The sequence below is a fragment of the Alligator mississippiensis genome, chromosome 5 (genome assembly GCF_030867095.1).
Source record: "Alligator mississippiensis isolate rAllMis1 chromosome 5, rAllMis1, whole genome shotgun sequence".
Classification (NCBI taxonomy): domain Eukaryota; kingdom Metazoa; phylum Chordata; order Crocodylia; family Alligatoridae; genus Alligator; species Alligator mississippiensis.
The window spans coordinates 17,872,070-17,887,560 of NC_081828.1; the positions used below are offsets into that span (position 1 = coordinate 17,872,070).

Genomic DNA, 15,491 nt, shown 5'->3' on the forward strand with positions numbered 1-15,491 from the left:
GAGCCTGCTTGTCCTCCCATTTGCCCCAAGCACCCACAGCTTCCCCCCCCCCATCCCATCCCAACCTATCTTAGATCAGGTAGCCATTTTTAACTCAATGAGCCTTCCCAAATATCTGGATGTACCCCCAAAGTGCAAAAATGGTCAGTTATACCTCTTCTTGGTGTCATGGCCAGCAGAGGTTTGATGGCCTCTAAACTCTTTTTAGCATGTACATTTAACTAGGTTACAAACCTGGCCAGAAAATGCATTTTTAGGAATCTTTATGTCATTGCTTCAATTGCTTCCCAGTGCTCTTTTTACAAGGGCTAAGAATTACACCATAGATAACTGCACTCTCTTTTGCACCTCAGATGCTAAATGAGGCTAGTCCTTTTTTCCCGTCAAGATCATTCTGATTGGAATGTTATCTCCCATTTTCAGGCTTCCATACACAATTGAATGCCTGTGAGTAAATGCATGCACCCTATTTAACCTCTGAAGGAATTGGACTAGATCCAACTTCTTTAAAGTGAGAAACTTATATCCCTACCTAGCAGTATGATTTCTTTGTTATCGCTTAAGTCTGAATCTCTGCACCAATCTGATATCCGCAATAGGCTTCAGAAGAGGCTTGATGATGGTGATTTTTCAAATCTGTTTTCATGTTCATATAAATGTGGGTGCTTTTGCAACCTTTTCTGTCAGATTTCACAAACCCACACGTACTGCTGTTGTCATGTTCTGCTTACCATGCACTGGGCTGAGTTCCTCATTTAGCGCTCATGATTTATCCTAGCTCCTTTGTCAATTTGAGAAACAAATGTATTGTTCCCCACTGGTTGATGCATGAAAACATATTTATAACAAAGTAATAGCATCCAGACTTCACAAACCCCTGGGACCTACAGTTGCCTAAAATTAAAGTGTTTTGTTGTTATGCTGTTGGCAATTTACTTTGTCCTCCCTGGCTGCTTCAGAAGTGGGGAACAATAAAAGCAGTGGGTGGGAGGAGGTAGGGTGTGCTGGGACAGTGCTTAGGCTGCTAAAAGGGGAGAGGAAACAGGTAACAGAACACAACACATTGAAAAGAGCAAAGGCAGCAATGATTGGTTGACCAGAAGGTCAGCTTTCCAAATTAAAGCCTGGCAAAATGTTTTGGCAAGTAATAAATGTGTTTGGAAATGTGGCTTCAGTCATCCTGAAACAATTCATGAATTTGCCAACCAGTGTTTACTGGGGAAAAAAATGTTGGTACAGTACTAGATTCACAAAACTGCCAGAAATAGATTTTTCTGGAAGGGAATGTGCTGAATCTCTCCTACTAAAGCTGTTCTGCTTTATAGAAGAGTTAAATGGTCATTGAGACAGTGTGTTAGAGTGAATGACTCTCCAGCCTGTGAGGTGGGGTGCCTTGGTAGGAATCTCTGCTTCAGGGAAAATGTAACTGTGTATGCAAAGTGGTACGACTTCAATAGGAAAGAGGGGAGCACGCAGTCCTGGAAAACCCCACAGTATTCACAGGGTGATTTAGGGCATTCTCCTCCATGGCTTGGGTAATGTGGTCTCAAGCCCATCAAGTAAAGGAAGAAACTGAACTAGTCTCCATCTTGCATGAGTGCTGTCAGCTCTGTGCTAATGGATGAAAAGAGGATATCACCTGCCACCAGCTTTCTGCATGGGTGACTGGTGCCTTCTGAGATGGGGGGGCACAGTTTGTGGGTGGCAGCATTGGCAGCGGTGACGAATGGCAGAAGCCGGCAGGGGGTAGCGAGCAGCAACTGCCAGCAGAAGCTGGCGGCAGCAACCAATCTCAGAGGGGGCATGTGCCCCCCCCTACCAGTTGCATATGCTTTTTTCCTCTGGTTTTGTCAGTCTAGTCCATCATATTTTTTCACTTGTTTCTTACATTCTGTTTCAGGTCAAATTTAATATTTCATATTAAATTAATGTTTTTAGTGGGGGGGGGTTAGTTTGGTGAGTAAAACCACCATATTTTCACTTCAGCTCAATCACAATCAAAAATTGCTTTTGATTTTTCAGTAATGGAGTCCAACTGAAAAATCACAAAGCCCTATGCAGAATAATGAGTAGGTGATCTCCTGTGCTCATAAGGAATTGATAATGAATAGAGCTTCCCCAAACAAAAGTTTTGATAAAGTATATTTCCCAAATTTTTGAGAATGTTCTAATATCTAACCTGTGGTCTTGATCTGAATTTGGTCTTCAGCAAACTAAAACCCTAAATCAGTATACCCCTGCACTTGGTGTCCTCATTCCAGGCCTCAATTTTACAGTGATGTTCTGCCTCTGGTAATGAGTAAAAATTCTTAAGTTTCTCAAATATATTCAGATTATTTATATCATATACCTGGAGAGGAGATGAGTGCTGCCAGGTCACTCTGCTCAAAGAATCACCAACAAGACAAAGCAACTCAACTAACTTAGGAGGGTTGTTACTAGGGGTGTGCGAAACGGGCCATATTTGATTTGGATTTGGCCTGAATTGGGGACAGTGATTCCATTCATTGATTTGGATTACTGTCCCCGATTCAATTCAATCGAATGCAAATATGAAGATTTGATGCTGATTCAGAGAATCTGTGATTCGGTCATAGACGCAGCTTTAAATGCTTTTTTTCGACATACCTCGAGGTACCAGGCGCAGCTAGTGAACATTGCAATGTTGAGGTGGATAGAGCATCCCACAGAAGTGCAGGGTGGGGGCCCTGCTTGCTCAGCGGCAAATCCAGCAGTGAACCCAGAAGTACTTCCGGTCCACTTCCAGGTCTGCTGGAGAGCACACTGCCTCCCCCCCCCCCCCCCCCGTGAATCACCAGCTTGGAAATTGGCTGTGGGGGCACCCTAAGTGCCCCCCCCCCAGACCCACAAGGAGTAGCTAAGCTGGGGAGGTACAGGGGGTGAGCTCTCCCAGTGCACTTCTCGGCAGACATGGAAGTGGACTGGAAGTGCATGTGGTCTACTTCCATGTCTGCTGCTGAGCATGCTGGGGACCCCCTCCCCACACACACTCCTGTGGGATGCTCCATCTACCCCATCATCACAGCATGGACATGCCACCTGCTACCTTGAGGTACGTAGAAAAAACATTTAAAGTTGTGTCTGTGTCCGAATCTCCGAATCTTTCTGAATCTCTCTGAATCAATTCAGAGGGTTCCAATTCAATTCAGAGAGAATAAAGGGTCTCCTGATTTGATTCGGATTTGGAGATTTGGCTACTGAATTGGGCTGAATCTCTGCCGAATCAAATCAGGGACTGAAACTTCATACAGCCCTAGTTGTTATATCATGTAAGGACGTTTTTACATGTGCTTTAGGGTGAGGGGCTGGTGGTGCTTTAATTAGAGTGGCTGTAATTAAAGTGCCACCACATTGTCTGTATCAGCATCCCCATGTTTAAAAATGGTGGTGGAAGCGTTTGAACTAAAACTCGTTCAACAAGCTTTTAGTTCAAGCACCCCCACCACCATTTTTAAGCACGAGGATGCTGATACATGAGATGGAGGAGAGTCTGCTCTGATGCTCTGGAATTCCAGCACGTTGGAGTAGTCTCCGCACTTATGTATTGGTGCCCTAAGGTGCCCCGATGGTCACAGAGTCCTTGGAACTGACTTGGTTTGATTTATATCATAATTTTTTGACTGCAAGACATTAGGTGTAAGGGTTAGTTAATTGTTTTGGTTAATTTTGATTGGACAGAGGACAGCATTGATTAAATGAGTATAACTTTAATACTTAATACTTCAATGCTTAGCCTGACGAAAGGTTTTTGAACCCGAAAGCTTGCTTAATAACTATTCTCCAGCTATTTGGGGTGGTCTAATAAAAGAGATCAAATTCACACAAGGAACCTTGTCTGCCTATGTCCTTAGACCAACACGGCTACAACCTACACCCCTATAACTTTAATATGCATTTTTACAATTCACTATTGCTTTTCTTGGGTTTTCTTTTCCCATAAACATTCATGAAAGCAAATTCATACGCTCAGATCATCATAGAAATGACCACAAAAGGAGGAGATGCGAGTACAACCAAACAGTTCATTTAACATGTGAATGAATATTCAAAAACGGCTATGGACATAATGCACCTAACACAGCCACTGAGAGTTCAAAGACTGAAAAGGCATGGAGACAAAATCCTAAAAGATGACCCCTTCAATTTGGAGTTTAGGTTCAGGGAATTTGTTGAGGTTGCCCAAACTGAACCAATTTGGGGGATTAATAGAGAGTTTAAATCTCTGGTCCTTTACATTAGCTACTAAATTTTTAAAGCATTATTAGACTGTCACCTTGTTTGTACATGTAAGCCCTGCTGAGGACCTAAATATTAAAATGTGTAGTTGTTCCCCTCAAGTTAATGTAGCCTTTGTTCTTAAATTAAAAAATAATCAGTTTTTTATTGCCCCTGATATCTCCTATGTGCAAAGCTATCTATTTCAGTAGATAGCAAGATATCATTTCCAGCCATCTGTACCCCAGTTGGCTGGAAATGATGCAATGTACCCCAGTGCCTCATAATATACCCCAATGCCTCAGTTGCCCAATAATGTACCCCAATGCCTCAGTTCTACAGCTTCTGTATCATTACAAAAAATTATTACTCTCATTTCTTTCTTCAAAAAAATTTTCACCTTTAACATTATGAAACAGGTTTATAAATTTTTAGTTAAACAGATTGAATAAGCAATACAAGATTATAAATCAGAGTGCAGGGGCTCAGAAAAATCACTTCTATCTGCTTGAAGAGTAGAAAAAATAATTTAACCAAAAAAAATTAAGTACAAATCCTAGCTCTATATTTATCATTATTCTTGGATGTTGGTTTCTCTTCCAAATGTAGCTTTAGCTTGCCATCGTGCTGCATCATTGTGACTTGTCAGTTGTTCTGTTAGATTATTTACTCCATTCTGTACCTATTCTGATTTTTTTCACATGGGGATAAAATCCTTCTGTTCTGCCTCTGTGGATTGATGTGACAACCAGTTCTCTCTTTTCTGGGTATGTCTGCATTTTAGAGGATCATTTTTATTGTTCAGTCTTTTGTTTCAAGTCCTGTACCATCTGTGTGAAGGAAAAATACTAATAATAGATATTTTCTTCTATGAGGCACAAGGGATTTTGTGACTTGTTAGCCTATAAGCTTTCCCTAGCTCACTCCTTTCTGTCATAATGTACCCCAATGCCTCATTACATTCCCTTGAAACCTGCTGCTGTAAATATATTCTTTGTTGCAGCATTATTAAGTCGAAGATGTGTGAGATTTCATAGGTAAACTGGAGATGCTGTTTCCATGAGATTACTCTAACAAAAATATAATATCTACATTTGAAATGAAGTATATGCAGTCATTAGCACCAAACAGTCCTTGGATCCTCAGAATGCTAGAACCTATGGGCATTTGTACACAACATGGGGGTTTACTTAGCCCTAAATTGTTTTTAAAAACACCGCTTCAGTTTAGGGCTAAGTAAACCCCCGTGTCATGAACACCCATATCGGAGCCTGATCCCTACCTGCCCCTCCAGCAGCAGGGAGGGGAGAGCAAGCTGCTGGCAGCCGGGGAGTTTAGTGCTTCCCTCCATGGCCGGGCCCCACCTCCTCCAGGCAGCACCCACCCACAGGCACCTGGCTCTGGCAGTTCCAGGGGGCACCACAGCCGAGGAGGGAAGAACCGGGCCCTCATGCAGCTCATGGGGCAGGCGGGCTCCAGGGGAAAAAAATAAAAGATCAGGCTCACCACTTTTTTTTTTCCTTCTTTCTGTGGAGCCTGCCTTCCCGGGCTGCTGCCGGGCTGCCTGCACAGCCCCTGAGCTACATAGATCCTGATGCTTCCCTCCGCAGCTGTAGGGTAGGAAACTAAAACTCCTCGGAGGTGTCTTACTTTGCAGTGCCCCAAAGTCATTTGCTGCCTCCCAAAGTCATTTAAGGCGCATTACACCGCTGAATGCACTACAGCAGCTGGAATTAAAATGCAGTACGCTGCTAAATGTGCAAACATCAATGCCATTAAAGCGGTGCAAAAAGCATTTAGCCCGCTTTAAAGTGTCATCTACAAACACCCTATGGTAGTTACCGGAGAAGAGGTAAGGTTCCAGTAACGACTTCAACAGCATTATCTACGTATCCTACATGTTTACTTCTTTCCTGATGTAATTGAGCTGCAGAGATGGCTGTGGGGCGATTGATGTCTAGTTTGGTATCAGTGGTCTTGCTTATGCATGGAGGACTGATAACCCATTGAATATGTAATGAACTAGGAATATTTCCTTTTGTAGAACAAAGTAGAATAAGGTAGCCTGGAATTTAGAGTGAAGGAGCAAGAGTGATATTGTTTGTGTGTGAGTGTAGGAGGACTTAATCTGCAGAGTGATTTGTTTTCTGCATTAATTGTTCATGCTAGCTTTCATGGCTAGTTATCACATTGTCACAGCCATGAACACATTTTGCACTGATACACTGAACTAGAGTGTTTATATCATTACATATTTTGGAAGAAAACTGTTTTTCACTGTGTTTGTGTGCTTGTTTTATGACTTAATTGGCTTGTCATGGAGGAAAAGACCTGGGATTTTTATTTTACGTGTAAAGTTCATTTATATGACAGGTCTCTAAAGTCTGAACCAATGTACTTGAGGAACTACTAACCACCTTTCGTTAAGCTATAAATATACTTGTTTTCTTATATAATATAAAATGTTCATTTCTTGGGCTGGAAACCAGGGCAAAGTATGTGCGTGTGTATGTTCATAGCAACGGATCCTTCAAGAAGCTTGTGTAACAGAAAGTGGGGAAATTATCCAAATGTGTATTCTGCTTGCCCTCTAGTCTGAAACAAGTCAATCTGGTGTTAATTTATTTAACATAATTTATTCCAGACCTTTGTTGAAATAATCTATTCTCTTGAGTCTTAAGAAGTACAGCGAAGGAGGAGATGTCTGGCTACATTAATTTTTACACACTTTTAGGCTACATTAGAAATTCAAAGGAAAATCCTTGCACTCAAGAAAGGTCATCCAGGCATCTGAGACGTTCCCTGTAGACCTTTGGTTTCATAAATTAATGAATAGACAGACCACTGGTTCATATCCATAGTTTTCTTTGTCTCAAATATAAGATAGATGGTTTTTGACTCTTACATTGTTATACTGGGGGGTTTTTTTGGAAATTAACAGTTAAAACATTTTAGGGAATATACAAGCCCTACTCATCTACAAATATTTATTATTCCTGTGTATTACCATAATGCCTAGAAGCTCCAGTCATGATCTAAAATCCTCATGTGCTAGGGTCAGAACAGAAGCTTTCTCCCAAAGCTCGTAAATCTAAGACATGACAATAGGTAGATACAGTTGGGTGATATTGATTAGGCAGTGGTTAATAAAAATGACAGACTCTCAATATGTGCTAGACTCTCCTCCTAGCTTCTATCTGTGTGTTCCCTGATGAATTGGGAAGCTTCTTGGGACAGTTATCTGGACTGCTTGTTGCCTGTAAAAGTGCCTAACACATTTGATGTGATATAAATAAAATTAATTTAAAATAGTTGTACTTCATATAACAGTTTTACTCGCGAGATATGAAGAGAAACAACAGACAGTAGTGTAATACATAACTTGTGGCCCTAAGATGTCCCTTCTGAGACTGTCTTCCAGCCCCCTTGAGTGAGCTGCTTTGAAGTGCCAGGTTATCACCCTTTTTTAGGCCCAGGTTTCTGTGATGATTTAGTGTTCTCCTTTGCTTCTAGGTTTTATTCTTCCTGAAGAAAATCATGCTAGCCTAGAAGAAGACAAGTAGGATAGCTTTCCAACTGATAGCTCAGCTATTGTTATGTTCATTCCTTTTGTTTCATTTCTTGTAAGTTTTTTTTACTTTCATCCTTTAATTTAACTCTTTGCCTTCAAGCAAAATAATGAGAATCTCTCATAGAATAAGCAGTAGGTAACACTGGGTGTATTTACACAAGATGCTTTACTGTGTATTGACTAATCTAACGCACAGTAAAGTGTCAGTCTACCTGTGCACAGCAATTACTGCACAGTAGATTAGTTTAATGTGCCATTTTCCAGTACCTGTAAATACAGGTACTAGAAATCAACACATTACACTTGTGCACTGAAGTGCACATGTAGACAGTGAGTGGGAGAACATTGCTTCTTGTTGGCCTAGGCTGCAGGGGCTACAGGGGCCAGGCAGAGCTGTCCCAGCTCAGTGGGATGCTGTCTGCCAGCCACATAAAGATTGGGACCCATCCCAATCTTGGCAGCTGCCCAACAGCTGGTACAGCTCTCCCTGCCCCATGGAGATCAGGATGGATCTCTGTCTCCATCTTCACATGGCTGGGAGGCAGCTGGGACAGCTCTCTTCTATCCCACAAAGATTGGGACCAGTCCCTATGCCCCCTGCCACTGGAGAGCTGTCACCCAGGGGAGACTAGAGCTCCCCCTGGCTGCTGCAGGGAGGCAGAGCAGCGCTAAACTGAACTGCTTCCATTGGGAGCAAATTTGCTTCTGATGGGCACACATCCAGATGCATGTGGGGGTGCAGTGTAATGCACCTGCATTTTCTGCACAGAAAATTCAGGTGTATTAATTGCATGTGTAGACATGCCCACTGGGAAATTGATGTTTGAGTTCTCCAGAATATTTTGGTTACTTATTCCTTATATACTATGTGAGTGTGGCAGTTGAGATATTTAGTATTTTATGAATGATTTTCTTTAATGCTACAGGAATATCTGTATTTTACTATTACAATTTATATTGGACAATTATGTTTGTGTAGAAGAGATTTTGACTTAAGCAGGGGGAGAGGCAGCTGTAAAATAGGTTTAATCACTAAGTTGTCTGACAGAAGTGTGAAAACCCTGGCCACAAAAGGCAAAACTGGAGTATAAATGTGTTACACATTTGTAGAGATGCTAGACTAGATGCTGTGGTGAATATTTTAGAAACACATAGATGCATGTAGATGCATCCTTCTAAACCTGTTGCATTTTTTCTCTTCAAAAAACATTACAGCAGACCCTTTTCTGTATCAATGGACTAGAAATCCCACACAAGTATTATAATATATTCCTTGCTTGACCATATTCAGTGATTCAGGGCATTCAGCCTTACAAACACGTTTGATCAGCTCAGCTCTTTCCCAGTAAAGTTGTTTGCTTTTCCTGGTTATTTTTTTAACATTGGTGGCAGCAGAGTGTGGGGGGAGGCAGGGTACTTTAATTATAGTGGCTCCAAGAGCCCCTCTAAGTACAGCACCTGGAGCGTCATGTGTATCAGTGTCCCCATGCTGAAAAATGGTAGCAGGGGCACTTTAACTAAAGCTCATTTGACGGGTTTTAGTTAAAGCTCCCTTGCCGCCATTTATCAGTGCAGGAACGTTGAAGCACGTAACACTGGAGTCTGCTGGAGTGCAGTAATTACCATGCTCCAGCAGATTCAATTCATTGAGTCTCCTCTGGCGTGCTGTAATTACAGCGCATCGAATCAGCCTCGAAGTACGCGTATAGGTGCCCATGCATTCTAAAATCAAAAAAGAGACTTGAGGCAAGTTGGAGAGTGGTTAGTGAATCGACCAGCACAAAGCTCCTTTGTTCTGTACATGTGGTGCCTGCGCACTCTTCATTCTTAGTGCTCTGGACTAAGTACAGACATTCAAAAAGCCCAAAGTGGAATCGATCTAAGTTGCATAGTTTTCAGTAAGCAGCATAGTTTAGATGAATAGTGAACAAAACATTGGTAGGGAGGGCAAATCTTAGACTGTTTTACCATTTTTAAGCTAGTCTATACGTGCCAAACTCCTGTTCTGTTATGGGTACAGACCAATTTCCGATCTCTTATACTGGTAAAAGTGTAATTTCTGTAGTGGGCCCTGGATGAGAGGTAGATATCAAAGCACCTTTGGGTGTAGGTGGGAAAAGGCCTGAAATTGCCCGTTTCTATTCCAGACTTCCCCTACTATTCCTACTTCTTTTTCTCTCTCTGAAATTTAAGTTAACATGCAGCATTAAGGACCAATGTCCCTTCTTTGGATGGTGCTTCATTTCTGCAGCAAAAAGGCACTTGTATTCACACTACACTGTTTCAAGGCAGTGCTGTGTGTTTGTCTCCGTCTTCTGATTGCTGTAGCTCTGGTTGTTCAGTATGTTACCTCTGGATAAAAATCATCCAGGGATTTCCTGCTAGATTTACACTGGCAGTGGATAGATGAATGACACATTTTTTAAATCTTTATTGCATTGAGGCTTTGGAAGTTCAAGTACACTGAATAGTGTTAGCAAATCACAGCAGTTTAGCAAGTGCCCTAGAAAATAAAATCCTATAAGGCTTGATTTTAAAAAAAATGTTAAAACATAGTCTTTTCTTTTAAAGCTACATATATTGATTGTTCCTGCGAGATATTTAAAAAGGCCAGGAAGAGCAGAATGGAGAATTCACTTTCTGGCTTTAGCTATAGAAATCTTGCCTTCTTTCAAAAGCTGTGATGAACGCCTTTAATTCACACTGAAGTTAATGGGAGTTGTCTGCTTGCTACTTTTGAAGCTGAGGCCTGCCCTGTTCTTAGCTCTAGAGCATCCTATTGATTTGTACATTCGATCATATGGATTGATGGGCTGAATGTGCATTCAGATTCCAAGATGGTGAATGAGGGGGGATGAGGCATTAATCCATGTTGTATCAAATCACATCACGTAGCTGTAAATGCCTACTAATTAATGTCATTCTAATCTGTTCAAACTTCTCTTAAGGGAGAAGCTAGATCTTTGCCAAAACAATATTTGATGCACAAAGCAAATGTGCTGGAGAGATTCTTTCTGTTCTTGTTTTCATTAAAGAAGGCACCTCATTAGTTGTCTGCATTTGAAATATAGTATATAAATCTCCCACATGCCCATATTTGTTGATTTCTATGCAAATCCAGCAGTTGTCTATTCTTCCAACATGTCTTTGTTGCACTCTTAGTCTTATTTCTTTCATGCTGAGATGGGATTCCTTTCAGAGAAACACGCTTGTTGCTAAGAAAAAAATACTGGTTTCAAATATGAGGTTAATTTGTTTTAGTGCTGGCATAGATGTGCACTGTGACTATTGCATAAAACATCATTTCAGGACTTGCAAAGCACTACTAGAGCAAATGCCATGGTCTTCAATTGCTGATCCTGTCTACTTAATCTCATGTCTAACTCCTAAATTAGTTGCTGTGGATTAGTGTCCCTGAGTTTCACTTAAAATTCATAGCCTGTCATTGTAACCAGGCTAGTCATGCTGAAGGGTTCACAAATCACTTAGGGAAAACTGTATCCTTCCATGGAGTTGCCTGTAGAGGAAGGAAGGAGAGGTCTTGATACTCCCAGAAGTGATCCTCAGTGGTCCTAACTCTGCAAAGAACTCAAGTAGGTGGCTAAGTATCTCCCTTTTCAGTGCTTGCACATGCTTAAGGTTCGCTTTTTCAAAGTTTCTTTCATATAGTCCCAACCACCCCTCACTTCAGGTATTTCACGATCCAAAAGGAAGAGAGCTCCCAGATTTTCTGATGCTTGTCTCTCTGTACTGCCCCTTCTCTGTGTTGGCCATGAGACCCTGCTGCAGCTGGGCAGGCAGTTGCTCTCTGTACAAATCCCCACTTCAGACAGGGATGCAGCATTAGGTCTGGAGCAACAATTAACTAAGTCACAAATATCTGCTATCTAGGAAAGGAAGAATGGCAGACTTCAGTGTGCAAAATGCCCACAGAGAGGGCTACTGTCAGGTGTTGGGGGGAGAGGCAAGAGCTGCAGCATCCATTCTTGTCTTAGGAATGGATGCATAAGTTTGTGTTTCCCAGCAGACATGAAACAAAAGGGATCATCAATGCAAACTGATGGCAAATGTTTTACTGTGTATGTGGATAGACTGGCAAAAGAAGAACAGAGGAAACTACCCAGCCTTCCTTCTGGGGACCCAGAAGTGTACTGCACAAACTGTCATGCAAAGACTGCCTTATTCAAAACGCATCAAAGTTCCTACAGATATGTGCAGCTTCTGGTATTTTCCTGTATTTTTAACATGCTGTTCAGAGTAGAAGAACATTAAGCTATTTCAGTTGCTTAGAGAGTAGATGCATTAAATGCTATTCTGAAGTCCAAGGGTGGCGGGGGAGTTAGTGCTCATAAATAAAAGGAAAACACCAGATTTCACCTGTAATTTTCAGTAAATGACTATTTATTCCCCCACCCATGGTGTTATTGGTTTGAACTGCTACAGTGTTCCTGTGTGTATGTAATGAGTGGAAGGTTTTTTTCCTCTGTTGCAGGCTCTTCTAGGGGACCAAGTCCTTTAACGATGGGGGCACAGGACACTCTCCCTGTAGCAGCAGCATTCACGGAAACGGTTAATGCATACTTCAAAGGAGCAGACCCTAACAAGTAGGTAGCCATACATAGTGGAACAATCCATCTTGAAGTTCAAATGGAATATTTTATTAACCCACTGTTTTTAGGGCTCCTTAAGGATTTAGTGACCAACATGAACATCCAGCATCATGTGTAAATTGATGAAATTTAGGTTTGGTATTAGAAGCAACTTTCTCACTTTGATGGTGGTGACACATTGGAACAGGCTACTCAGAGAGGTTCTGGACTCTCTACCCTTAGAAATTTTTAATGGCAAGTTAGATACTTGACTAAGATGGTTTAGTCAAGCATATTCCTGCCTTGAGCAGGGGGTTGGAAAAGATGACCTCCAGAGGTCCCTTTAAGCCTTACGTTTCTGTGATTCAGTTATTCATTCTTGTTATTGTCCATACCATGAGATATTACTTCTGTTGCTTTAATTTCCCCAAATGTAGTGCACAATTTTTCTTAAATTTGGGAGATCATTCCTAGTCCCGATTTAAAAGGCTATTTGGAATCTGGAACGATGGAGCAGAAAATTTGTTCCGATTTTTCCATTGTCACAGCATTGACTGTTGTCCCTCTTTGGCTTCTCATTCAGCCTTATGTCTGTTTCTGTCTCTGCCAAGTGCTTGAGCAGCAGTGCACTAGAAAGAAGTTTGGGAATGTTTGGCGGATGCTTTTTCAAAGCAAAAAGCTTTTGCATAGCATCAATTGCCGTTCCTTAACAAGCTAGAGTCAGTCCAGCTGGGAGCTCGCAGGTCCTGCAGTTAGTCTGGTTCTGTTTGTTTCTGCAAATGCAAATCAAATGCAAAAAGAGAAGTAGAAAAGAAAGAATAGAAAAAGTTAGCAAATTGTAACTTCTCTCTCCAACGCTTGCAGTTTAGTTTCTGGAAAACTACAAGCAAAACACATGGCACACAACCTCATTAACTACTATGTCCAGGCAGCCATGTGTTAGAATCAGACTGCTAAGGAATTTTTTTATAATTAGCCTCTCTTGTCATAGCAAGAAACTAGAGTGTTAGACAGAAAAAGAAAAGAGAGAGGGGGAATGAAATTGGAAAAGATGTAAGCTACATGCTGGTGGTGGGAGATGATGGGAACACTGGATTCACATCTCAAGAAATTGCTCTCCAATTGCCCTGGCCATTGACTCAGTGATTTCATGGAGTTCTCTCATTTCATCTGGTACCATAAAAACATCTTTGAAGATCAAGGAAATTATCAGTGATTGCAGGCTCCTGGATCTCACTATGTGGTGGTTGCCAGGATGGAAAGCTGGTGAATAGTACTGGTAGTGGCAGTCTGAGCTTGCTGCTTTGATCGCTTGTATGGGTAAACAAATACTCCACAAAACATAATAGCCATAATAGCTTTCTGCTGGTCCATGTATGGCTGCTGCTTTTCATTTTAAGAAAGTCCTTTCTGTTGTTCAGACAGTATTGTAGCTTCATTGGAACGGTTGAAAAGTCCCAATCCTTCAGTTGTTTAACACATACAGTTTATGTATTGTATCTAACTGTTCTGTAACAGTTTAAGGCAGCTTCTAAATAGCATGTTTATTGATGACCTCTTCAATCCACATAAAGCATTTTCAGGATTTTGCTTAGAAATAGTTTAATGCAAGAGAGATAAATGGGAAGCTTATTTAAGTTCTCTTAGTAGTATAAATTATATGGATGAGTTTTAATCTATTCATATGTATTCATCTCCATTAATTTGCAATCCTAATTATAAAAAAGTCTCCTATAAATAGGAAATAATGTTTCCTATTAATATCCCATTAAGGGGTATTCATAAATTAGAGATACACGGATAAAATGCACAAAGAGGCACAATCCTCTTGTAAGAACTTTGGTTTGCAAATAATAGAAAAATTGTCTGTTTTTCCATAGCTACACTAATATGAACCTCTGTTCCTCCAATATGGCAGGGTCTACCTGTTACCCCTAACATTATTTTTATTTGAAAGCTGCATCTGGTAATCAAGGAATTTAAGCATAGTGACATAGAGAAACCAAAAAAAAAGATCTTTAAGCTTTAGAAGGGGAGGAATATAATATACATGGGAATATATTGCATACATATGCATATTGTGTATATATATGTAATATATGTAATGTATAGTATAGACTGCAGATTGCATGTATATTTCTCACCTTCCCTGCTTTCTAGATAATCCTTTTTGAAAGTCTGATTTGATGCTAACTAAGATAGCTCTACTAGCTTCTAACACAGGTGTATTTTTCATCTGAGCGTACCTGGGGCTAAATTCTGTTCCAGATTAGGCTGGATTTGCACTAGTGTTTTTCAAGGCTATGCACATATCAGAACTGACCTTGCCTCTATTTCCTGCATCATAGACAGCTACAGGAAAATAAATGGACTGCCTTTGGTGCCTGTGACTGATTTGTACAGATATGCAGAGAAAATGTTATTGTATTATAGGTCTGTGTGAGAGAGGGAAAAAGGGATGTACTGTAGGTAGTACTCAGTAGTTACTGATTTTTGTGTTTCAGTTCAGCCCCCATATTCCTTAAAACCCTTTAGAGTTCTTAGAGAAGCTCTTCTGTGTTTCAATGAGAATGCTTAGCTCCTGCGTAGAAACCTTCATCCCTGGAACTTGTCTTCCTTTGTAAAAGATGTTGTCTCATCGTTCTCATTTTACAAATGTCAAAGCCAAGGCATAGAGAGGGGAAGTAGCTCAGTAGCCCAGTTTCCTGACCTCCAGTCTGGTGCCTTATCCACTGGACACTACTGCACATGCTCAGCATCTGTCACCTTGAAGCTAATAGTCAGAAGTTTATGGCACTAAATATCAGTTTACACATCAAGACTGCGAGTAAACATGAGTCATGTTGGTATATCTGGGGCCACCTCCTTGCCAGAGTATCCTGAGAGCCCTTTGTCACCAATTGGAGAGAAAAGGTCTATGTATTCAGCGATCTTGTGCAGTACCCAAAACAATTTCTCTGCATCATACACATGCAGGGGTAGATCCATGGGCTGTGCAAGGTATGGTCACACCCCCCTTGAATAGTGTAGTTCATCAGTTGGCTCCAGTATCCTGCAGCCACAGGCATCTATAGGTCCCCTGCAGAGTCCAAGAC

At 41.1% G+C, this 15,491-nt stretch overlaps 1 protein-coding gene across 1 annotated transcript in view; it reads left to right on the top strand.

Annotated features, from left to right (window-relative positions):
- SGIP1 (SH3GL interacting endocytic adaptor 1) overlaps positions 1-15,491 on the top strand; it is a 195,654-nt gene that overhangs the window by 165,397 nt on the left and 14,766 nt on the right. The window contains exon 21 of the mRNA XM_059727918.1: positions 12,300-12,411. Coding sequence (XP_059583901.1) covers positions 12,300-12,411 — 112 coding nt within the window. The remainder of the gene's footprint in view (positions 1-12,299; positions 12,412-15,491) is intronic.